The sequence below is a fragment of the Chenopodium album genome, chromosome 6 (assembly GCF_948465745.1).
Source record: "Chenopodium album chromosome 6, dcCheAlbu1.1, whole genome shotgun sequence".
NCBI lineage: Eukaryota > Viridiplantae > Streptophyta > Magnoliopsida > Caryophyllales > Amaranthaceae > Chenopodium > Chenopodium album.
In genome coordinates, this window is record NC_137839.1 from 78,845,957 (window position 1) to 78,872,167 (window position 26,211).

The 26,211-nt window shown below is 37.2% G+C and overlaps 3 protein-coding genes across 4 annotated transcripts; 1 reads left to right on the forward strand and 2 right to left on the reverse strand.

Moving 5' to 3' along the window:
* Window positions 1-3,761: 3,761 nt before the first annotated feature.
* Window positions 3,762-11,193, reverse strand: LOC145636511 (myb family transcription factor PHL7-like). 2 transcript variants are annotated; one of them, XM_081688090.1, is made up of 8 exons: window positions 10,344-11,193; window positions 9,777-9,932; window positions 7,419-7,495; window positions 7,246-7,288; window positions 6,984-7,029; window positions 6,667-6,736; window positions 4,340-4,835; window positions 3,762-4,189 (listed from the first exon to the last, which is right to left on the reverse strand). In XM_081688090.1, exons 2-7 carry the CDS (start codon window positions 9,901-9,903, stop codon window positions 4,356-4,358), a joined length of 843 nt encoding a protein of 280 aa, XP_081544216.1. In that variant the 5' UTR covers window positions 9,904-9,932; window positions 10,344-11,193; the 3' UTR covers window positions 3,762-4,189; window positions 4,340-4,355. The 2 variants fall into 2 exon arrangements, with proteins under 2 accessions (XP_081544216.1, XP_081544215.1); XM_081688089.1 differs by having other exon boundaries at window positions 6,984-7,041.
* A 5,660-nt stretch (window positions 11,194-16,853) lies between these two features.
* LOC145636513 (putative galacturonosyltransferase 4) lies at window positions 16,854-20,731 on the reverse strand. The gene is made up of 9 exons (XM_081688091.1): window positions 20,353-20,731; window positions 20,211-20,251; window positions 20,054-20,095; window positions 19,892-19,955; window positions 19,535-19,785; window positions 18,918-19,198; window positions 18,441-18,798; window positions 17,616-18,191; window positions 16,854-17,503 (listed from the first exon to the last, which is right to left on the reverse strand). Exons 1-9 carry the CDS (start codon window positions 20,462-20,464, stop codon window positions 17,228-17,230), a joined length of 2,001 nt encoding a protein of 666 aa, XP_081544217.1. The 5' UTR covers window positions 20,465-20,731; the 3' UTR covers window positions 16,854-17,227.
* A 1,753-nt stretch (window positions 20,732-22,484) lies between these two features.
* LOC145636514 (glucan endo-1,3-beta-glucosidase 5-like) lies at window positions 22,485-25,853 on the forward strand. Its single transcript, XM_081688092.1, has 2 exons — window positions 22,485-23,096; window positions 24,716-25,853. Exons 1-2 carry the CDS (start codon window positions 22,744-22,746, stop codon window positions 25,821-25,823), a joined length of 1,461 nt encoding a protein of 486 aa, XP_081544218.1. The 5' UTR covers window positions 22,485-22,743; the 3' UTR covers window positions 25,824-25,853.
* Window positions 25,854-26,211: the final 358 nt, after the last annotated feature.

A 26,211-nucleotide genomic window follows, 5' to 3' on the forward strand; every position in this document is an offset into this window, starting at 1 on the left:
TGTTTTACTCTTTCATGCTTCTGTATCTCAATTTTTCGTTTGTTTTTGTTTTTTTTGGTCGTTTATTTATACTCCATCACAGCTGCCCAGTTATTTTCCAGGCCTTCAAAGGGGGGGGGGGGGGGGAGACAGTTGACTAAAATTGACCCCACAGTGCCATAAAAGTATTGCTACTGTGGATTTGTCAGGCTGCTGATGAGATGGAATTGCGTGCTTAGCAAGAATGGTATGGGTGAGGACTCAGGTGTTTGTGGGGTGGGGGGGATAGGGGGGGGGGGGGGTGCGTTCTGCAGGTTTTTGATCCTGTTTAATGGTCTGAACTCTGATGTGCTGTTGATATATGGTTCTCTGTTCGGCTGCTTGGGAGTTGGGATGCAAGGAATGGGTGGGAGTTTGAAGGGGAAACTTGTGAACCTCAGAATGCCTTGGAATATGTTGATCCGCTTGCATCAGAGATTACTGGGGAAGGGGAGTGGTGCAACTGTGCAAGTCAGGCTGTTGGGGCTGCTGTGCTTAAGGTCATCATGGATATGGGCTGTTTTGAGGGGCTGAGAACAGCTCTCTGACCATAGGTAGGGGAAGATGCTAGATGCCAAAGTACACTTTGCATATCGCGTTGGGTGATACTTATTAGGAAATTTTTTAAATTACCACCTAAAAATGTATCTATTTTCAAAATAACAACCCGTTTATCTATTTATTTTTTTAAAAAAATATAATTACTCAAATTACCACATTTTTCAAAGTTCCGATAGGTTTTCCTTCAGTAGGCCCCACTTAACGGCTACTAACCGCTATTTTAATTGATTTTCCCCCTTGATTTTTCTCTGAAATATAGCTCTCCCAACTTCAATTCGTATTTCCTTCACCAAATTTCACAATAATTGGGGTAAATAGGTAGAATTGGGAGTTTTATGAAATTTGGGTTCATGCTTCAATTGAATTGGGGGTTTTCTTAGATTACTATTTTAATTGAATTGGGGTTTTTTATGAAATTAGGGTTCCTACTTCAATTAAATTGGGGTTGTTATGAAATTAGGGTTCCTTCCTCTTTCCCCTTTGCTTGAAGTTTTTCTATTGAGTGCGGTTCCTTCCTTTGCCTCCCATGGTGGTTTCAAGTGAGGAGGACAAAGAAATTGACTCTTTTACATCAATTACTTAACAGTTACTTCTTTGCAGAACAAATAAAAAATTAGGGTTTTAGTTTACTAATTTAAATAATTGTTGAGAATTTATGAAGAAAGAGGTAGCAGATAGTGGATTGTCATAAAATTAATGAAGACTTTGAATGAGCAAAGGGTTTGGTTAAGTTCAATAGCATAGAGAAAGAGTGAAGTCGAGATAAATGAACAAAAAAAAAGGGAGGGAAATAAGGTAGGTGGGGCCCACAATAGAGAAACTTATCAGAATTTTAAAATGGGTGGTAATCTGAGTGATAATTTACGGGAGGGTAATTTAAAAAAAAAATTAATTAAACGAGTGGTTATTTTGATAATTGATACATTTTTGGGAGGTAATTTAAAAATTTTCCTACTAATTATTGTCATTTGGCATTTGCTGATAATTGTTTAATGGAGTTACATCTATAGGGATGATAATAGTGTATACGGATGATAATAGTGTAGCTCATGAGCTCGCTCATCTCTTGCTATTGGAGCCAAGAGGGGTTGGTTAATTTACTTTTATTTGTTAGTTTTTATCGTTTGAATGGAAGTTTATTAATATGGATTGTGTCCGAAAATCTACTCAATATAACAATAACTTAAAGTGTTACTCCCTCCATCCCTTATTGATAGTCCCTTATGGCCAAATTTAAGTCCTAGAATAATAGTTTCATTTGCTTTTTTCAAGTACCATTACTATGAATTTTACATTAAAATTCTCTCCAATTTGCAACAATATTTGTGTAAATTTAACTTTCTCACGTAAATTTTGCCTTTTCTTGTACTTTTTATTTTTTTTCTCTCTCTACTTTTATCATATTCAATGTAAATTTACCTTTTCCAATGCACTTTACTACTTATTTATGTTTATTAATTCCAGTGAAAATTGTCCATAAGGGATGGAGGGAGTACACATGAAAATATAGGGTAATTTTGGTTCGAAACTCAACTTACTAGTATAAAACCAATATTACCCTCCCCCCTCCCCCACCCAAAAAAAAAAAAAAAAAAAAAAACACACACACACACACACACAAAAACTAAAGAGAATGGGTAAGTCTTGTATGTGATAAGCCACACCGCCCCATACGGTGTGACCACATTAATTTATAAGAGTAATATTTATTTATATGTATGACTGTATGAGTAACCTCATGTTGTCCATAAAAGTAACCCAAATTCATTATACGAGTGAATTCAAAGTAATTTAGAATAAGTAACTATATTTGTTCATTTGAGTAACCCTATTATTTTGTTTTAGAAAATAAAAGAATAATTTCACTTATTTAAGAGAGTAACCCTTATTTTTTATTTAAGTAACCTGCATACGCGTTAAGATAACCCCGTTTGCTTAGTGGCCACACCATGTGGCTAGTCACATATAAGACTTTGTGATTTAACAGAGAAAGTAAAAATAGGATTTTTTTTTTAGGATATGACAAGGATTCTTAGCATAATTAATGTTAGAATGAAGACAATAAAATCTAAAATAGACATGACTAACACCACCCTAAATTGAACTTGAAAGCAAGATGTACTTTGGAGGAAAACATTAGACTTTAGGATTCATCCATAATACTGGGCGTCTTTTGGTGATTGCTTACTCAAAGTTTAAATAATTTACATACAAAAACAATTTTGGATAGATGAAGGGCAAGGAAAAGAAGGGGAGGGAGGGAAAGAGGAGAGAAGGGAAAGGGAAGGAATGGAAGAATAATGAGTTTTGGAAGAAAAGAAATTCAATCCCCCTAATTCAATATTCTCTCTCCCCTCTAATTCCCTCCCTTAATTTGTTATCCAAATAAAAGAAATTTAATCCCTCTATTTCCTTTCCCTTAATGTAAACACACTTTTGCATACTTGGTTTAGGGGTAATATATTAAGGGGGATAATAAAAGTCAAACTTGAAAAAACAAAAGTAATTAGTAGTGTTTGCTATAGTAGACATTGTGTTTACAAATGAAAGAAGGTAGTTGTTCCATGAGGAAAAGAGAGAGATGGACAAATAATTACTCTCCTAAAGAGGGTAATAGTTACCCACCCTTCCCTTAGTGTAACTATTACCTCCAAAATGAGGGTATTGATTCCTCTTTCTTCACCTCATACCACATCACTACATAATTTCTTTACAATCACATCATCAATATCTCCTTCTTCTCTATTTTCACATTCATTTTGCTTAGGCTGACTTTTATTACACTTGTATACATTTCCCTCAATCCAAGCATGCCCTTAAGGAAATTGGGAAAAGTAATTTTTTTAGGAAATATTTCCTATCAAAACAAATGAAGCCTAACTTAAATAAACCCTCTTAGTACCATCCCCTAATTCCAATGATATAATGAGGCCTTTTTGACCCTAGGAGGTTTTCTCCAACACCGGATTCAATTATAACAATGGGCTCTAATATTTTCATCGAGGTATGAATATGATAAAATCACTGGGGAGCTGCAAGTTAGAAGATAAAACACAAATAAGTTGTACTCCGAATACATTCCTAGTTAAATCAAGTCAGAACATTAAATATATTATCTTCCTGAAGAAAAGCTGTTCATGGGATGCGATCGAGCAAGGCCATACAAAAATCACTCACAAACATATACAACTTTGTACCAGATGCTCATTTAGTATCAGTGAAATTCAATAGCTTTCGTAGATCCATTTTCAAGGTTTGTTACATATCCTACACTAATTTTTATCGGAAAGAAGAAAAGACCTCCTGTGTGGCCAAATACATTGTATGAGCAAGAAACATGTACTTTTGATGAAAAAAAAAATAATAATAAAAAAATAGAAATTCGAAATGTTTATGAGCAAGAAACATGGTCAACATGATACGCAGTATAAATGCATGGAATATGCTCAAAAGTTCCAAAGGTATGGGAAAAAATTGGTTTGGATGTGGGCATGTGCTGCTTTTTGGCATCAACCAGAGTAACCAAGCTCAGAATGAAGCATCCCCAGGGTTAATATTGCAAAGGGTTCACAGAGCTCAAGTTTTCAGATGCAAGACTGGCAAGTGGCAACTACAATTTTTAAAAAACATGATCGAATTAGCAATAGAAGCCCCAATAGTTACAGATGTAACAGAAGATTTGTTCACTTGGAAACTAAGCATCTGGAATTACTTTGAAGTTAAAGCCTGACAGCAAAAGAAAGAGACATGAGATACTTACTTCATAGTTCTTCTGATCAGTCCTCTTTGCCAATTGATAAAGAAGAAGGTTCACATGGTTCTCCAGCATAAATGAGGTTCCTTTGTTGAAGAGATGGAGTCATACTCGACTCTAGTATCTGCTGGGTGAAGAACATCTCTTGATTTGAAAATGCTTCATCATTATTGGTCAAACATGGCTGCTTTACTGATCTTTCTTCATTAAGATTTTCACATATGGTAGCATCATGGCAAATAGAGTCTGGAGTCAATGGTTCCTGTTGAGATGAGAAAGACTCATCTAAAGATGTGGTCTTAGCAACTGCACAATCTTTGCTGTATATGCCCAAGGGTGATTCTGATGTAGGAGCAGGAGTTGTAGGGTCACTCTTTATAGATTCTGAATCTTCAGAGCCGGGCACTTCAGCAAGAGTTCCACTTAGGCGCTGCTGCTCCTCTATTATCTTCTTCAAGTATTTACCCTGAGCTTCTATTCGTAACTGTAGCTGTCTTTGCACCTATTGCACATCAAATACATCAACTGATCCTGAAACTATGATTTGTTCTAGTTTCAGAAAAAAAAAAAAAAAAAAAAAGGAGGGGGGGGGGGTCTCTGGGGAGCTATGCAGAACAAGACCTGTAACAATAAATCAAGAGGAACAGAAATCTGCCACAGATAATTGTTTCACCACCTTTAAGATGTTTAATGGCCCTTTAAACCGGATGGCACAAATTATATCCGACCCTTAAAAATTACCTCATCCCAGATTTTCTCATACAATCAATTAACAACTAATAGCCAAAGGGATAATATCTCAAAAACCTGGGTGTTTGATCATTTCTTCTCTCCATGGCTAAATTTATACTTAAATACTTTGTATTTGCAATCTTAAGTTAAAGTAAAAATACTTTAATAATCCCAACTATTACCGATTTACTTTAAATAATCCTAACTAAGGTTTATTTTTTTGATAATCCTAACTATTGGGTTATTTTGCCTCCAACAGTCCCAAAAACCGGTTACCTATTGAAAGGGTAATTTTTTTTTTATTTAATGCCATGCGTCAATACTTGAATGGTTCAAAATTAAGAAATAAAAAAAAAAATAATAAATAAATAACACATAGAAATTTTTTTTAAAAAAATAAATAAATAAATTCAACCACCCTTTCCCCACCCCCTAACTTCACCGGAGCCCTAACTCCACCCCCTAATCTAGCCGCAAACCGGGCAGGCCAACCCCAGAACCACCGAAAAACGGCTGGCGCCCTATCCTTAAGTGATTCTCTCTCCTCCTTAACACACTCTCTCGTTTCCCACCTAATTAATTGATTGATTCTATCTCTTCTTCAAACTCTTTATCTAACCAAATCACCAAACCCAAATCACTGGCGACATCGACGAAGGAACGGCGGTGGACAAAGGATCGGTGGCAGCCTCCCACTTAAACAGATCGATCCACAAGCCAAGAAACAAATCGCTGTCCAAAATAAATCCGGCTACAAATCCTTCACGGCGGCGACGACGAAGGGAGGATAGCTGGCGCAAGTTTGCGCTGAGAGAGGAGTCCTAGCCGGCAAAGTTAGGGGGGTTGGGGTGCATTGCCGCAAATAATGGCGACGAAAGCTGTCCAATCATTATTTTTGAGTAGGGGTGGGTTACGTTGGTGGTTTTTGTGGTCGGGATGGGTAGGGTTGGGTTGGGGGTGGGTTAAATGGGTGATAGAGGACCGACCGGCCGGTTTTGGTGGTTAAAGGGAATGGCCTGCCGGTTTTGGTGGAGGGAAGGGTTTGGCACCGGTGGTGGTAAGGTGGTTGACTAGCTGCTGGGATTTTGGGATTTTTTACTTTTTTTTTTTGAATTCGGACCAATCACGTGTTGACACATGTCATGGCCACCTGAAATAACAGGTCATGGACCTGTCGTTGACCGGTTGGGACCTTTGGAGGCAAACTGACCCAATAGTTGGGATTATTAAAAAATAAACCTTAGATGGGATTATTAGAGGTAAATCGACAATAGTTGGGATTATTAAAATTGTGTATTTTTCCTAAGTTAAAATAGTGCAAGAAGATGATGCCAGAATTTTGGATTTTATAATTCTTTCTTTGTGGAGCATAACAGCATAATATCTCCCTCAAGCCACTCCCCCCCCCCCCCACCCCGGGGTGTGGGTAGAAATTGGGGGCAGGAAGAAGACATGACATCAGTTTGGCTTCCACAGTCCAACTCCAAAACAATTATCACCTAGCACACGATTTAAAGAGGGCAACCAACAATTGGAATCAGTTTGCTTAAAGAGAAAAAGGATCTAACAGTTTCTTAGAGACTGCACAAAGAAACACATGCCTCCAATTGCTCATGCAATCGCTTCTGCACCTCCATTTGCAGCTTTAGTGCCTCGGTGATTTGCATACCACTGCAAAAGAATTAAACTCCTATCAGCATAACTTTCCACCTTCATAAGCCTTCTAATATGAATACTCTGAAAAGAAGACCAACAGGCTAATCTGACAAGCATCCCCACAGCGCCCCAAAATATTTCCTAACACAACAGTTGAGACTCATAGAATCATAGTATACCTCATATTCATCAATACAATATCTGCTTCCTCAACTGAATTTTATAAGACAAATAACATAAAGCAAATAAATTATGAACTTACGATGAACTTTCCAAACCATAAAGCATATCCACAGATTCCTTCTTGTCTGCTTTTTTCCCTAGCATTACCAATGCCAAAATTGAAAGAAAAGAAGGAAATAGTAACATAATAAATCAACTTAAAAGAGAAATGAAAGCAAATCTATCAAAACCAGAACTAAAGAACCGGCTTTATGCTCCACATTTAATAAACAGGTCATAGTTAACCAGCCAACAATGGACATCAAAAGATAACCTACACCGAATCATGAAAGAACACTAACCCTCAGATAAGGAATCAGGGAGGTACTTAGCAAGACGATATTTCTGAAAAAAAGAACGTGAACAATGAAAACAAAGAAGCCATAGTAAAACTAAAAGCTTTGACAAAATATAAGAGGGAAAAAAAGAGAGCAAAGTTCTATGAGTACAAATAAAAAAAAATAAAAAAAATTACCTGTAAATGGCTTTTGACATGATATATTGTCAAGCCTTGTACTCCCATGACCCTAAGGACACCTTTGGGAGTAGCACCTGAAAAGCAGAAAACTAGGCTCAATCTCCAAATAAAGTGTTAAATAGAGATCCACACAAGATGTAATTCACTTTAACCATTTATGATAAAATGTTCTTTCATAATACGTTTCTTCTAAAAGGGTTTCAATAAGAGGTAAATTTACATTCCAAAGTTACTAGAGCATATGACAATAGCATGTACAAATTGCTCCCTTGAAAGTGATATACTTCCTCTATTTTTTATTAGATGCATCACTTTTGAAATTGCAGACTCCTAGGCAATTTTGGAGCAGAGAGATAAAGAGAAAAAATAAAGAGGGTCCATGTGATATGAGAGAGATAGAGAGAATTTATTAATTAAAAGGGGAGTGATGCATCTAAATTGAAACTTTCATATATGGAAAGTGATGCATCTAATAAAAAACAGAGGAAGTATAAAGATGGCAAATAAATATTGCTAGCATCAAAACAAAGAATAAAGAGTAGAAAAATACACAAAACATTACAAGGAGAAAGTATGAAAAAAGAAACTGAGCTGAACTGAACTGATTGGAACTTAACTGAACTGAACTAAGCTGAAATGAATATTTTATGAGAGAGGGAAATTAAGAGCTGAACTGAACTGAACTGATTGGAGCTGAACTAAACTAAACTGAACTGAACTGATTGGAGCTGAGCTGAACTGAAAATAAGTAAATATGAACAGGCCCTAAGTAGCCTAGTGATTAGCCCAATGCTTAAGAGCTTAACCCTTACAACTTAAATCTATTTGAAGACCTAAAACACCTAATTTAGTCCAATAAAAAAAGTTCACTCATAGAACCCATACTTTACAAAAGTGATTGTGAATAAATGAAAATCAAAGTTACCTACCCCGTGTTATCTTGCTTTACAAGTGTTGTGTTCTTAGGCTATTATAATCTTGCATGTTTCATTTTCATTTTAAAGGGTTTCATGATAATTTAATGAAATTCCAATAGTGGATACAAGGAGAGGGAGATATACATATCAAAGTTAATAGAGCATACGATAATAGCCTGTAAAAATCATTCACGTTAAAGAGATATATAATTAAGGCAAAGAAAGTTGTTAACATCAAAAGAAAAGATGAAGAGTAGGAAAACAGACAAGACACTGTAGGGAGAAAAGAATTTTTTTAAAAAAAAGGAAAATTAATAGCCAAGTAAGATAAAAATGCAATACCAATTAAAACAAATTACTGAACAAATCAATACTTAACCCCTACAACTTAAAACTACTTAACACACAAATCCAATAAAAAAAGCTCATTTATAAAACCCATACTTTGATGATGATAAATAATTGTGAATCAAGCTTCCTACCTTATGTTATCTTGCTTTAATACTAGTGTTGCATTGTTAGGCCATTATAGATATTGCACCACTACTTTTAAAGCACCCGAAAATCACATGTCATGAACTATTAGGGGTGATGAGGAAAATTGAGGAAATATAAGTGTAATAATTTTCTATCAAGAATTATACATGTTTTGTGTACTCTGTATCACATAGGTTTTACGATAAATAACTATTCACTACCAACATTAACAACTGCGGGTGTAACACAATTATAAACAACCACCATCAACAAAGGTATGATAACCCAATGAAGGAATTTTGACAACTTAATAAGACCCTTAGAGATCTATTTGGTGATCGATATATTACAGCTCTTGACTACAATACAATATTTCCATATTGATCAGCCTATTATGGTTCCAAACCAGCTTTTAAAGCCACGGGAGACACTCCCCAACATCTACTTTCCCATGTGTGTATGGAGTAATAGTCCCGGGTCGAAAGTGGTAGAAGGGTGGCTAGCTTATAACTTATAAGGTTTGTGGAATACTTCTAATTCCATATGGTTTAAAAAGGAACCACGCTTGACTTATGAGTGGTAGATCATGTCTCCTCCTTGTCTAGGGCCTAACAGTACTTCGACGTGCATTTGTGGTAGATCATGAACAGGTAATTCCCCTTCTAAATACCTTTTTCCCTCTTTAAACAGAGGGAATACTCAAAGATAGGCATCATGTAGTGATAAAAACTTCAACTTTGCCAAGAAATGCTAGTTCTAGTTGTTTTTCAGTCAAGGCATATGACCGTCATAAACCCAATACAGAATCACAATAAGAAAAGTGAGGGTCAAATTGTCAAGCAAGCATGAATACTAAAACCCCTCGTATAAAGAGTTCCAGGCGATGCATTAACAAGCATGTTCATTCTCAACCAAGGCAATCACAATTTCAGAAAGCATCATCAGAGTTAAAGGAACATACGGTCTGGCCCACCCAGTTGCGCTACAGCATCAACAAAACGCTCATGAAGTTCATTGGTCCATCGGAGTCGTTGCTTTGAAGACATACTAGTATTGTTACTGAGGCTATTGTTGTTGACTGGATCCATTGTTGCCAGCACCAAAGTCCAAATGTCAACTAGATGAAAGATTTTCAAAATGTAAGTTTGACAAAATTGACAATCAAGTTTACAACGGAAAGAAAACAAAATTCACAAAAGCATCAGACATTACAACCTAAAAAAAAAACAGATTTTAGTGAAGAGATTCCCCAAATTCAACAAAAGGGTAAAGAACAACAAATCAAATAAATCCCAAATTAAGTTAAGCCACATTCGCTAAAATGAGATAATGAATTGTAAGAAGTTGGTTTAAATGTATTGAAAATCGTTCAGTAAGATGAGAACAAGAGACAATTAAGCCCAAAAAAAGGGGGAGAAGATAGCACAGATTTTCGAAAAGACAAATCTTGTCTGTTCCTGTTTCTTAGTTGTTTGTTAGATTGAAGGAGACAAAGCGTGAATGAAAAGGGGTAAGAGACGAGACTTACCAGAAGGCCGCAAGAGAACAGCTTGCTTGCCGACCGGAGCTTTCAGGAGAGGGACTGCCGGACTGGAGAATGAAGAAAGTAGGAGTAGGAGTAGGAGGAATGAAATTCAAGTTTCACCACGTTTTTTAAAGTTTTCAATTTTTTTTATGAAAAATAGAAATAAATAATCTCATCTTTGCCTAATCTGACCATAACAATCCCACCTTTTTATTATTACGAGGCAATCACCTTTGTATCAATTATATGTCATCTTCTTTTAATAGGTCTTTTTACCTACAACCTATTAAACAGGTTAACATGTTTTTTTTTTAATTTTTTTCAAAGCCATATGTCGCTTGATGATTGGGCAAAATTAATAAAAGTTAACAAAAAAACAAGTAAAAAATAAAAATAAAAAACAAAAAAAACCCACCAGCCACCCCCCCGGCCGCCGAGAAACCCCTACCCACATACCCTAGGCCCACCTAAAAACGGTCGGATACCAGCCTAGACCCCCAAAAACGCCAACCAGAACCACCAAAAGTCACCCCCGAAATCACCCCTAACCCAAATTTAACCCCGACACCATAACCACCACCCTAAAACACTACCCAGCCGCCGAAAACCCCTATGACCGCTGAATACCGCCATCCCAGCCCCGATAAACCCCCTACACCGCCGAAAACACTAACGAAAACACCCCATCCCAGCCTCGATTAACCCTTATTACCACCGAATAACCACCGAAAACTTCCATCCCAGCCTTGATTAACCCCTATAACCACCGAAAAACTATCGACAATCCCACTCAACCTCCCTAAATACCCCGAAATTCCCCATCTCGGCCACAAAAATCCCCAATTCCTATATCACTATCTTAGGCTCTCAGCCCCGAAAACCCCCCTAAACACCCTAAAAACATGTCACCTGGTGGGTGGGTAGGTGTCGGCGGGCGCTTTTCGGACATTAAGGAGGGCGACCGACCGATCTTTGGTGGTGGCTGGGGTGAGGGTTTTACGGTGGCTTGTGGGGGTTGATGGGTGGTGGCTGGGTTTTTTTTTTTTTTCTGTATTTAAGTTTAGTTTTTTTTTTAAAAAAAAAATATATAATAAACCAATTAAAATCTAACACGTGGCATATAACCTACAAAAATCGGTCACTAACCAGTCAAGGACCTCAAGGTCTAAGAAGATGACATACAAATGTGGGATTACCTCGTAATAATCAAAAGGTGGGATTATTATTGTCTAATCACGCAAGTGGGATTATTTATTTCCATTTTTTCCTTTTTTTTGGAAAAATTGAAAAGAATGATCTCACCTTTGCTCCATCTGCTCAAAACAGGCCAACCTTTGCGTATTCTGGGAACAATCCCACCTTTCATCCCTATTTTCTCAAAGCAAGCCCTTGACCTGTTTTCTAAATTGTTAACCGGTTTTAGCAAGTGACATGCCATGTGTCACTTACTAATTGGCCCAATATTTTTAAATTATTAAAAATTAAAAATAAAAACATAAATTTAAAAAAAAAAAAAATACAACCCAACCCCAGCTTAGCCCCTGAACGACAACCATTCCCCAACCCCTGAGCCGCCCTTGCCTGAACGATTATCATCGTCCTCGACTCAACCCCACCCCGCCGGTCTTAAACAAATCCGCCACCTCAACGACCACCCTCATCTTCCCCTTCCCTTGAAAATTACTTTTGTTCATGGTTAATTTATTACCCAACATTTGATTTATATTTGGTGATTGTGAAATTGGGTAGATGTGAATTTTTGTGGGTATTAGCAAAAATTGAGGTTTTTATTATTTAATTTAAGTTTGTAATTGAATTTTTCTAGGTAGAATTGTGGGTAAAAGCTGCTACCTGCCTTACTTGCTTGAATGCTCCATTAATAGCTAGAAATGGTAATGTGGGGAACATCTAGAAATGGTAATGTGGGGGTTGGTGGAGTACGCGTCAAAGAGGGATGTGGTGTCAGGTGGGGTTTCACGAGTTGTGGTTGGTGTTTTGAGGTGGAAGTCAATTGTGGTGTGGAGATTGTATGTGATGCAGTGGTGCTGGTGGGTTTTAGGGGGTGAGGTTTTGTGGGTGATGAGAGAGGCGGTGCTATTGGAAGGGTTTTCGTGGCGATGAGGGTCAGCGGTGGTGTGAGAGGCGTCGTTGGTGGTGGGTTAGTGGTGAGTGGTGACATGGATAGAGGTAGTGGAGGTGGTGGGCAGGGAGGTGGGGATACGGAGGTGGGTAAGGTGATAGAGTGGTGCCTTGATGAATTGGTGGCTAGTGGCCGTGGTGGGGAACTGGTGAGGGAAGGGGGAGGAGGGAAAAGGTGGTTTTTTTGTTTTTAACTTTATTTATTTTTATTTTATTTTAGGGAGGAAAGATTAAAAAAATTGAAAAAAAAAAATTAACCTGTTAAACAAGTTGTAGGTAAAAGGGCTTGTTTTGAGAAAATAGGGATGAAAGGTGGGATTGTTCCCAGAATACGCAAAGATTGGTCTGTTTTGAGCAGATGAAGCAAAGATGGGATTATTGTTTCAATTTTTCCTTTTTTTTCAAGGAATGTGTTTTTTAAATTTTGATATATTTTGATAAAGTTTTTACTTTGATCGCCAACTAAATTTAGGTAAAAAAAAAATTTTGGTGCTCACGAGGGCTAAATTTAGGTAAATTAATTGATTTGAATGTCTTATAAAAATACAAAGCTTATTAATATTTAATAGGACAGTAAATATTAAAAAAATTACTAAGGGGCCATTTGGTTGGGGTTAATCATCAAAGGGAAAGAGAATCAAATGTACTGATTCCCTTTGTTGTTGTTTGTTAGGCATATTATCCCATTCCCTTTACCCTCCCCATTCCCCTAAATCCTTCTAAGTTGATTCCCCACCCCCTAGGTATTCCCATTCCCATTCCATAGCCACCACATCACCACCATACAACCACACTGATCTACCCAGACCACCGGTAAACCAAGCCGGCGCACTTCCCCCACCACTCGGCGCGCTTCGCCGCCGCTCGTCACCCCTCCTCTTCCCCGGAAAAACTTCACCAGCCTCGAAATCCCCTTCTCTCTCCCCGTAAAACCCCCTTCTCTCTCCCCGTAAAACCCTTTCTATCTCCTCGTAAAAACGTCGCCTGACCCTCCCCCACCCTCAAATCCCTAGCCGCTAGGGTTTACACGGTGGAGGGAGGGTCGCACGATGGTTATATGGGGAGGGAGAAGGGGTTTCTAGGGTTTTTGGGTGAAGTTTTCCGAGGGAGGCAAGGTGTTTGCGGGGGGAGAGGAGGGCGGCGAATCGCACCGACTGATGGGGGAAGCGCGGCGAACGGTGGTGTGGCTGGGTGGTGGCCGAAAAACGTGGGAAGTGAAGGAGATAGGTTGTGTGCGGTGGTGATGTGGTGGTTTAATTGGTGGTTTGATTCTCTTTGTTTTTTTTTAAAAACAAACAACATACTAAATTTGAGGTATTTCCATTCCATTCTTTCCCTTTGTTCATTCCATTCCGTTTACCCCGTGCGAACCAAACGGCCCCTAAATCTATTTAACTATTATTAAAACAAAACTTGCAGACAATCTGACATCATTAAGGGACACTTGTCAACTTTTTAAGAAAATTTTTCCCGTCAAAACTATTTTTGACATCATCATTTTATTTCTATTAAAACTAAACAAATACAACTTTTCTTTCAAAATTAATTAATGAGATATGATTACACTTTTCAAATAAAGAATATTGACAATTATTTTAAGCAAAATCTATTTAATCCGTGCAACGCACGAGATTAAACTAGTACGGAGTATAAAATAAGATAGTGGAGTACTCTTGATTTAATTTTTTTTTTTTTTTTTTTTTTTTTTTTTGACAAAGGATACAAACAGATTACATATTACTATTAAAGCAAATAAAATGAACCGCCGCTTCCCCAGCTATTTGATGAACACGATGACGATCCGCCTTGTGAATAACACAATAGTGAAGAATAGAGCCAAGCAATTTAATCTTACGAATGAGCCAAAGATAAGCAACGTTGCCATGACCATCCCCCCGAAGAAGGGAAACAAGATTGTAGGAAACAGTAAACACTGTAAGAGAATGAAACCCGCGATCAATCGCCCACTGTAACCCATACAAGCAAGCCAGAGCCTCTGCATGTAAAGCCGAGGTACAAACCCCAAAATTACTTCCACCAAAGATCCGCTCATCCAACGGGTCAACATTATCCACGCACCATCCCATCCAGCTTGCAAAGAATCTTTGAACCAAGACCCATCTATTTGAAGAGAAAGGGAAGCTAACCCATGATATTCGAGGCCAAGTTGAGCTATGTAAAAACTGGGCAGAGGGCAGACCAAGTGTTTGCAGAAGCTTTTGTGTTGACAAAGATTGTATGTGCATCCATCACCTCCGCGAACTAAGAATCAAAACGTCGGGAAGTAGTCGAATCCCTTATAAAAATCAATGCAGTATTTAATAATAATAATAATAATAATAATAATAATAATAATAATAATAATAATAATAATAATAATAATTAAAAGTGTGATGTAAAATAGACATCAAATCTAATTTAGGGCTGAGCAAAACTATCTGAATATCCGAAAATCCGATGATCCGATCCGCATCCGATCCGGAAATTATGGATATCCGATCCGAAAACATTTTCGGATCGGATATCCGATCCGAAAAATTCGGATATCGGATCGGATATCGGATATCCAAATTTCGGATTTCGGATATCCGATATCCGAAAAAATATCCGAAGCATTTACTATAGGAGTATTATACTGTATCTTTTTTACATGTTACGAGTACTACGTATAAAACATGTCAAACCCTAGAATTTGAGACCCCAATATAAAATCCCTCAGACCCCCCAACCGCCTCACTTTCTACTCTCTCTCTTCTTCTCCTCTTTCTCTCTCCTTCACCAGTTCACCTCGGCACCTCCGCCCTTTTCATCCCTCATTCTTAAACCTCTTTCTTTGCTACATTCTCTCTCCTGTTTTCAAAGAAGCCTCTTCATAAGTTTATATCAAATCAAAAGAGATTAATGTGCAGATTTCTGGCAGTTCCACAACCTCCGCGGCTTCATCTTAGTATCTTACAACCAACACCTCACCGTTCGTTCTCAACCATCAGGCGCGGCTGTTCTTTGCTGATTTTTTGTAATTGAAAATGGGTCTAAATGATTATTTGTTCTATACATAAGTCTTACATTATTTAATTATTTTGGGTTCTTTATGCCAAAATAATACTTTGTATTTGGTTTTCATTTGGGTTTTTTATGCGATATTCTTTGATCGATGTTTTATTCTAATATTTTGGGATTATCACATTTTCTAATTTGTGGAGTTAATAGATTCAAAAATATGTATAATTGTAGTTGGTACTTGGTAATTACGAATTTGATTTTGCTGCCAAATGACCGAATTTTAGCTATATTATTATAAAGAGTCGGATATTGGATATCCGGGCTATCCGATCCGAATTTTTCGGATATTCGAAAATCGGATATCCGACACTTTCGGATCGGATATCGGATATCAAATATTTGGATTTTCGGATACGGATATCCGATCCGAAACCTGAATTCGGATCGGATATCCGATCCATGCTCACCCCTAATCTAATTTAAATCATTTTATATGATTTTATTCCCTTTTTTAAAATTTTGCCGCCCAAAAATGTAATGGGGCAAAATAAATAGGGACAAAGGAAATACAAATAACTTATTGAATTCCTTTTTTTTTAAAAGAATTTATTAAATTCCTAAAAATACTGACTTTTTTTTTTTAATGATAAAAAACTTTACTCTCTAAATTTCTCTTTAAAATGATTTCAAATGGTTTGAAAAAAAAAAACACGATCCTATTATATTTCATATTCTATTTACTTCTTTTTTTTTTTTTAGTTGCATCACTTTATAAATTGCAAATTCCTAGACAATTTTTGAAAAGGGAAGATATAAAATTTAAAAAAAAAAACATGGACCCATGTAAAAGGAGAGAGAGAGAGAGAGAGAGAGAGAGAGAGAGAGAGAGAGAGAGAGAGAGAGACATAGAGTTTATTACGGTAACTAAAAAAGAAAGTGAAGCACCTCATTTGAAACTTCCGTTTTAGAAAAGTGATGCAATTAAAAAGAAACGGAAAAAGTATTAGGCTGCCAAAGTATTATAAGTATTTTTGTTCTTATTCAAATGTTGATGCTTAACTGGATACACTTTCAAAGAAGCTCAAATTATCAATGATTGAAACGAGCGCTTCCTAGGTCCTCACAGACTCACAGTTAGACACAAGCAATAACATAGCAATGGCAATTTTGTAAATAATGACATTTTAAGAATACTACTGAGAGGCAATATAGTACTACTGAACATTCTCAATAGTGCTATATAGTATATATGATTTCAGTAGTATAAAAAACACTATGAGTAGTACTAAAAAAAATCTCAGTAGTACTAATTGGACTTTCAGTAGTACAAAAGGTTGTTATACAAACTTTTATTTGTGTTTGACAATGATGTATTAAGACTTTCTCTGATTGAAACACAACCGTAGTTGCACGGTTGCACCAACTTAGAAATGTAAACTACACTCATAAATTAATTCCAAGCAAAATCGTTCTTACATTGTACAAAAACACCAAGAGAATTGCCAAAAAATAAATAACTTCGATCATTTACAAAATACATGGGCAGTCCCGGTCACAAAAAAAATACAAAAGAATGTATTTACCATAGGGGTTGTGCATTTGAGATATATTATGTAGTACTTCTACACTGACACACGTATCGTGTAAGAACATAATATTCCAAAACGAATTCTGACGACGACTAGCAGCAAAACAGTAGCTTAGGAACTAAAGATGTGTAATCGCAAGACAGAGGAAAGAGCCAGTTAGGGATTGATGTTGCACTCCCGCATATATACTTGGTCATAATCAATGTATTTTGACCAATGACCTCGGTACTTAGGCATCCCTATCTCAAGCCACGGTTTCATGTTGCCATTGTAATGAACAACTGCGGCCTTCTCAATGTCCCTTGAGTTGACACTAGGATTATATCCTAAACCAAGCACATGCCATGATCGATCTAGAGGGTAGGTACGTTTCCAAAATGTAATGAGGCCCGGAGGCAAAGTTCCTAGCTTCCACAACTGTCTATCATGATTCTGCAAAGACAGTAGAAAATATCAAAATAGTTAGGAAGCTCAGACACATGCACTGTAAAAGCAACCAAACCATAAGAGGCTGAGAAAATGAGCATGCATCTTGAAGTCTTACCAGCTTTTGCCAATTGTGGTACACCTCAGTGATGTTTTGTCTCTTCCACTCTTCCAAATCAAAAATGTTCATTCCATATGCCCATCCACAAGCATGGGGGTCAAAATTCTTTGAGATAAGAGGGTTAGAGAAATTAAGATATCGGTCAAAACGATGAAAAGTTTCACCGCAGGTCTCAACAGCACCATTCACATTGCCCCTCATATCAATGGACCAAAGCCTGGTAAGGTCCTTCTGGACAACTATATCATCATCCAAGAATAGAACTTTATTCAGCTTTGGGAATATCTCTGGCAGATAAAATCGAAGATGGTTGAGAATAGACAGATATTTTGGGTTCCGGAATTTCAAATTTGAATCTGAAGCAGCACGGTGTGTCTTAAAGTAGTAGTCTATCATAGATGGAGATCCCAACTGCTTGAGTACCGGGCTGTAACTTGAATTCAACCATGTAAATTCTTCAACATTCTGAACATGAATGGCAGCATTACTCGGAGGATTAACTAAGAACCACATCCTCATCGCTGCATAATTGAGTCTATCGGTAACAATGTGGAAAACATGTCTTGATGGGTCCTGCCAGATGCAAAAAGTAAAGGCGGAAGCTCTTAAATATTTTGATCAACAAGCCAGGCAAACACAAATATATTTGCTACGAGATTAACAGACATCTAGAAAATAGTTTAGCAATTACAAAATGGATCAAATATCAGTAGCCACAAATAGTCAAAAGTTCAGTGTATCACCATGATTTGTCTTCTATTAAACTTCCTAATAGCAATAAGGTGCAAAACTAAACAGAGAAAGCTCTTTGGCATATCTTACCTTAGCATGTGATACAGTAGAGTTTACAACCACTGCAGCCGCCAATACATTGTCTGAAAATAATGCATAATGATACAACTGAGGGTCATCCAATTTCTCTTGGAAAGGGAACTGCTGCTGAGAATAATTCAGGGCATAGAATTCAGTTGAGAGGCGCAAAGGAAGACAGTGAAGACCCTTGGGGAGTGTTTTTGCTGTTAACTGAGTCAAGAACATGGTCTGCTTTCTGTGAACACGCAGCTGCTCTTCTGTTGAGTGAAGGATAGCACGGAGCTTCTTCACCATAGCTGCACAATCATCTTGAATTTGTTTGCCCTTGGCCAATGTCTGATCCATCGCTCTCAGTTTCTCATGGGCACTGCAGTTGAACCAAGTAATCAAATTATGACACAGAACAAGATTCGAAGAATATTTTGACTATTTTCACCACAGTGAGTCTTAGTAATAACTAACAAGGGAGTTAACATCAATACATACTTCCTTGGAAGATCTGAATCCTTTGTTGCATCACCAAGTGCCCTTTGAACTTCCTTTATCCTTTGTCGAAGTTCCCTGATGAAATGAGCATTGCTTCTTGTTGCTGTGAGTGAAAGATATACCTTTGCCCTGATCAGTTGATCTTTCAGATACCGAACCTGAGTATTAGACACGCTGTCCACTTGGTTACTATTCTTCTCATTTTTATGACCTCGACTGACAGTTTCTCTTGTGCCAACATTGCCACCTTTTTCGACAGATTGCATCTTAGGTGTTGTCTCCTGAAGGATTGAGAAAAGGAATATAAGCTGACAGGAAAGGCATGTTGCAGACATATATATACCTTCCACAGCCAGAAGAAGGGCAAGCGTGGAGACGGAAGGAAAGCAAAGATAAGAAATTCCATGGCAAATCTGCACTATTTCCCGACATCCCATGGGGGCCTATGCTACTCATACTATTCATTTTACTAGCTCAATTATATATGTCAAATGATCTGACACTCCAACATGGGTATGGACATATACCCAATGGATTCACATAAAGTTTTAAAGCAATCAAACCTTAAAGCTTAAGAAAAAAAATTGACAAGAGAGCCAAGCTTAAAATATGAATACCATGTTGTTGGAAGCAAGGTGCGAGGGATCGTTGTCCTTGGCATTGGCATTGACATTGACATTGGCATCCTTAGCAGCATTGTTTTCCACCATCTGCGAGCCATGAACTCCTTTCACCTCACTCCTATCTGTCACTTGTTTGATGGGGTTTTCTAATTCAGTACTATTACTCCCACTGCTAGTTGTAGTAGTAGATAATACGCGGTTTTTGTGCTCCACCTCCACAGGCTGCACTTCCAGCACCTTGCCATCTAATCAAGCAGAATACTGTTTAGATTAACCATTTTAACTACTGAAATGAACCACAACTCACAAAATCTTGACAAATTAGTTGGATTAATTAGTAAGACAGCTAACCTTGCATGGAGGGTTTTAGTTTGGAAACTATTCCAACAGGTTCTTTAACAAGCATTTCATTTTCCTATAAATAATTAAACAGCAAATATTAACAAAATTAAAATTAAACACAAACATTGCCACATTATTTTATACCACACTAAATAAACAAATTCAATTTACCTGAGGAAGCACATTAAGTTGTCCAGTGCGACCAGTGAAAGCCTGGCAGACAAAATTGAAATAAAGTTCCAATATCATCAATCAATTTTCAATTTTTTTTTTTTTTTTTTCCATTTTTGAAAATAAAAGGATTGAATTAAAATTTAAAAACACTCACAAAGGTGGAAATTTCTTCACTTCCATCAAGCTCATCACTAGCTGCACAGGCAAAAACACAAATTCAAAACAAAAATCACTAAAAAAAAAAAAAAAAGATGAATTTTGAGAAGTAAAATAAAAAAGGGGGAAAGGGTTCTTACAGGAAGAAGGAAAAAGGATGCCAAGCTTGTCGGTGTAAAGAAGAATAGGGGAAACCACTGTGATAAAAAGCAAACATAAAACGGGTTTTCTGAAACCCATCTTCAACTTCATCGGAAATCCAATTAAATTGAATTGTAATTCAATAAAATCTCTACTTCATTTCAAGAAAGATTGGATCTTGAATTTGTTGATGAATTTGGATCTTGAAAGAAAGAAAAGAAATCAGGTGTTGTTCAGTTATAGCTGTTGTAATCTTGAATTTGATGACAACAGTGAATGGACGGGGGAGAAGCGAGTGATATAGAGGAAGAGTGAATGTGTGTAGTTGTGTGTGTCTCTTTCTTTTGAGTTTTGACAGTCTGGATTATGGAATGTGGATACAACTTGCTCTTTCATTTACTGTAAACCTGAGCTCGCTATAACTAGTATTGGTTAGTTAAAGTAATACTCGCACTGTCCCGTGTTCGATTTAGCTACCAGACAGAGGTGCTCGGGCGAGCAGAGCCCAAACTATGATCAGCTCGGCTTGTAATCGTTTAAATTTGTTCGAACTCGAACCGATTTCAAACCTTTATCAGTCAAGCTTTGATCGAGCCGAGCTTTGACTAAGCATTGACCGAGTCGAGCTGTGATTAAGCGTTGACCGAGCCGAATTTGAACTGTTCACAAACAACCTTGATTTATTCTTATCCATAGTTTACTTGTCTTCTTTGTTGTTCATTGTTAAATTTTTTATTTTACAATGGGTTTATTTATTTAATAATGAAAATACTAACTTATTATTGTGTAACATCTATATTTATATACTCCCTATGTCCCCGAAAAAACGACCCATTTGGGTTGATTTTGCGGGTATTAAGAATGTTAAATAAAAAGAAGTATATTGGAAAGATAAATTTACATGGGGTTTATAAAAAAGTAGAGAGAGAAAGTAATAAAAGTACATAGAGAAACAAAATTTTATATGGGGAAATTAATTTTGCACAAATATTATTGCAAATTGTTGGGGATTTTAATGCAAATGAGTCATTCTTTTTGGGACTAAAATTAGGCCAAATGGGTCGTTCTTTTAGGGACGGAGGTAGTACATGATTTTTTTTTTTCAATAATCGAGCTTGTTCACTAACTTTTTGAGTCGAGCTTGGCATAACTCAGCTTGGTTCGTTAAGGTCTTGAGCCAAACTCGAACCCGAGCCAAGCCACCTTTTATTTGACCGAATCGAGCTCGAATAGTTCACGAATAGCTCAGTCTCATTATCACCCCTCAATACGAGTATTAGAATTGTGGGCGGAATCACATACTCCCTTCGTTTCCTTTCGTTTGCTGATTTGCTAGAAAACTTAACAATCGTTTGCTGATTTAGTTTTGGTTGTGTAAAGTTGATGAAAGTAAAAATTTGGTAGGCTAATAATGTTGTTTGTGAAAAGTAAAGGAAGGGTGTCTATGGCTATTTAAACTATGGAGAAAATTTAAAGGAACAATCTAAAGAGAAAAGGGATTAGATACCAAAGTAAATAGATTTAGCTATTCAAATTGTCAAATAGTAATTTATGTGCACTCTCTTTTATAGAAAAATGAAGAACAATAAACAGACTGCTTGAATTTTCCACAGTCGCCTAATGTTTCGCCAACAGGTTGCCTACTACTCAAGTGCTAACATTGCAAGTCACCTAATGCTCCGACGGGTATTAATGTCTGCTCTAAGATCATCCCTCATTTAGGGTTTCAAGTTACTCGTCATCTATGTTTTGTGAATCTCAAATTGCCTAACTTCACTAAGTGTGAACACAAACTGCCGTTTGTAGCAATCGACAAGTAAACTTTAATTTACAAGAACGTCATTCCAAATGTTACTAAATTTAACATCATATTGATGAATTCCTAATGCACTCCTATTTTTGATTACAAAATGACGAAAATACCTTGTGATAAATTCTCAAGTTTACCACGGAGGAAAACTTGAATATCTTTAGGAATTCATCAATATGATGTTAAATTTAGTAACATTTGGAATGACGTTCTTGTAAATTAAAGTTTACTTGTCGATTGTTACAAACGGCAGTTTGTAATACTTGTATCATTTCTCTTTACAAGTACACAATATATCCTGATTCCCGAACATTGCTAACACACACCCACCTTCTAGTACAGTAGTACTTGGTATTACTGTACTAGATTATACTCCTCCGTTAAAGGGTAGTATGAATAATGACAAGTGATAGATATTTTGGGCTCCGGCTGCTGCTCCACTAATAAAAGATGTCTAGTGTGGACTGGTTAGAAAAAGAGGAAAAACACTCAACAAATTGGTGTACACTATTTCACTGTATTATAGTCATTAAATTGAATTTCAACTTGAAACTATAATTGGAAGTTGCAACTCAAAAAGATGAAAATCTGGAAGAAACAAGCAGTGTTAGTATGGTTGGTAATACTAGTAACAATGATGACATCAAAAGGCGGCGAAGCTGCAATAGGAGTAAACTGGGGAACCCTATCACAGCACAGACTACCAGCAACCAAAGTGGTGGATCTGTTGATACAGAACAAGATCTCTAAAGTGAAGCTTTTCGATGCCGACCCAGAAGCTGTTAATGCTCTTAGGGGTACCCACATTCAAGTTATGATTGGCATTCCTAATGATTTTCTGTCTATTCTTAGCTCTTCTTCCATTGCTGCTGATTCTTGGGTTCGCCGCAACCTTTCCGCTTATGTCTCTTCTAACCCTCCCGCCGACATCAGGTCTATCCTTTCGCTCTCTCCGTTTTTCTATTTCTTTTTTTTTTTTTAAAGTACAAGGGCGGGGGATGAGAATCAATCCCATGATCTATTGGAATCGGGAGGGAAACTCTACCCACATGAGCAATCCTCACTCTCTAATTGTATAATACATAAGTATAAGTATTTGATTTTAGTTTGAGAAACATTTGTGTATTACAGTCTTGCCATCATAATACCATTTTTGTCGGCCCTAATGATAATGACCCTATGAGCCGCATCACCGGACTGAGCCAAACCAACTCACCCAGAATTTGTTTTAGATTTATGATGATTCATTGGAGTATTATAACCTTATGCACTTTGTATATTAGGTTGAGGGTAATAAAAAAGATTCAAGAAAATACCCCTTACAGGCAAGCAGACTTCCCACAACCGACCCGTGTTGATTAGGGTTAGGATTATTTTTAGAGAATGGGAAGTAATAAGGCTATCTCTCAACCTTTTGGAGCATCTGGCACAACCAAAAGTTGTTAAGGCAATATGTAGCTGATTAGTCTGATAAAGTTTGCTTGATCAGGAATGTTAATTAAATAATATGGTGATATTTATGTACCTGATCTTTTGCATCTTGCTATATTATACTGTTTTATTATTGCCTTTCCCTGGATGGTAATGCATTTTAAATGCACAAATAAAGTATGTTCCATATACCCTTTTCCTTGTGCACTCTGTTCTTTAACTTCATTCTCAGATAGTTACCATTAAACACCAGTAAAACATGATACATTGATAGTAGCTTGTGCACAATAAGTTGTAGATAATATAGGGTATGGTTTCTTAGCCGGAGTTATATAGCAAGCATAGTTAGATCACATGAGATATAAGGTCTCGTTTAAGTGGTCCTCTCATTCGAAATTCTTCACATGGTGACTTGGTGTTAGCATCCACATTTCAATTCCATGGTCTGCGGAAGACTAGAAATCCACCCATGTAGATTCTTATCTTTGCCATCACAATTTCACAAGCAATTTGGTACCTATCAACCAAATTGGAGTCAAAACAAGCAGGCTGTCCTCTCTGATTTCTTTGTCTCAAATTCCAGTTGGAGAACGCTGTTGAATGGCCTCAGCAAAGAGCTGTAGCCTAGCCGTCAAAAGGATGAATCGTGCCCAAGTGATAGGTACAAACTTCATTGAGATTGTCTTATGGTTACATAAGATGGTGCCTGCTTGTAGAGTCAAAGAAGTTGATTTTGGTATGGTTTTTTACTACTTGCCTTTATTAAACTCTGGCAGAAAACCATCCCCAACTACTTGCCCTGATTATGTATAGTCTCTAAAACAAGAACCGCTACTTTGCCTTTAGTGCCTGGGTTCTAGGGATTTCTTTGGGGGTGTTTTTTGGTCCCATTTTATGTTTATTCACCATCGACTGCTGTTGTAGAATATGCAAACTTCCTGTCTACAAAATAAAAACTGTCAAGCATTTACTGTTGTAGGTTGCTGCTCTAATTTCAGTTTTTAACTTCTGACTAGTTTCCTAATTGGCAGTTGGTACATTTATTTGATCCTGAGCTGAGCCTGAGTAACTTCTTGTCATGGAAATGCAAACCTCTAAATAAACATCTTACTCAATTTCAGGTATGTAGCTGTTGGGAATGAGCCCTTTCTCACTAGCTACTCTGGCCAATTTCAGTCTTATGTCGTGCCAGCTCTACTTAACTTGCAGCAGTCATTGGTCAAAGCAAATCTTGCTGCCTCTGTCAAGCTAGTAGTTCCCTGTAATGCTGATGCCTACGAGTCAACTGTACCATCTCAAGGAGCCTTTCGTCCCGAACTCTCCCAGATTATGACTGAACTTGTTTCCTTCCTCAATTCCAATGCTTCTCCATTTGTTGTCAACATCTATCCCTTTTTAAGTCTCTATGGAAATTCAGATTTCCCCCAAGACTATGCATTTTTTGCAGGGACAAACCATCCTGTAATCGATGGACCAAATGTCTACTACAATGCCTTTGACGGTAACTATGACACGTTAGTTGCAGCACTTAACAGAATTGGGTATGGTCAGATGCCCATAGTGATTGGGGAGGTAGGTTGGCCTACAGATGGAGCCATTGGCGCAAATCTTACTGCAGCCAGGGTCTTTAACCAGGGCCTTATAAATCATGTCCTCAGCAACAAAGGAACTCCTCTCAAGCCCGGGGCCCCACCTATGGACGTTTATATCTTCAGCCTTCTTGATGAAGACTCAAAGAGCACTCTCCCTGGGAACTTTGAAAGGCATTGGGGAATTTTCTCCTTTGATGGGCAAGCTAAGTATCAACTGAATCTTGGTCTAGGTGGTGGGTTATTGAAAAATGCTATGGATGTTAGGTATCTCCCAGCTAGATGGTGCATTGCAAATCCATCAAAGGATCTATCTCGTGTGTCAAACCATTTAAAACTTGCTTGTAGTGCTGCTGACTGCACCAGACTTAATTATGGTGGTTCATGCAATGGAATCGGGGTAAATGGGAATGTATCATTCGCATTCAATAGCTACTATCAGCTACAGAAACAAGATGTACAGAGTTGTGACTTTGACGGTCTTGGTGTGGTCACTTTCTTGGATCCTTCAGTTGGACAATGTCGATTTCTTGTTGGTATCATAAACCCTTCTTCAAGTCATGGATTGCGCGGCAAATGGATAATTATCTGGACATTATTCTTTTCAGGGAGCATTGTAATTCTACTTCAGGTCAAATAAGACAAAAAAGAACAGGGTTATATTTGCTTATCTTTCTCCATGTCAGTACGTCATGATTTGGGTTTGATTGTTTGAACAACCAAATAATACAAAAAAAATTACTCCGGAATAAAAAAAAAATTACTCCAGAATAAAAAAAAAATATCTGACGAGGGTAATGAAATATTTTTACAATCTTCCAGTCATAAATGATGAAATTAAAAATCAATTATTTTAGAAACAAAACAAAATTTGTACATCAGATGGAGCAAAAATTAATTTACTTTCTTAGTCATATACTACTAGTATGATTTAATGATGAAATAATAAATAAATCATTTTGAAAACAACACTTTTTTAAAAAAATAATTCCGAGTACATGAATTATCTGAAACTAACTAGACATCCG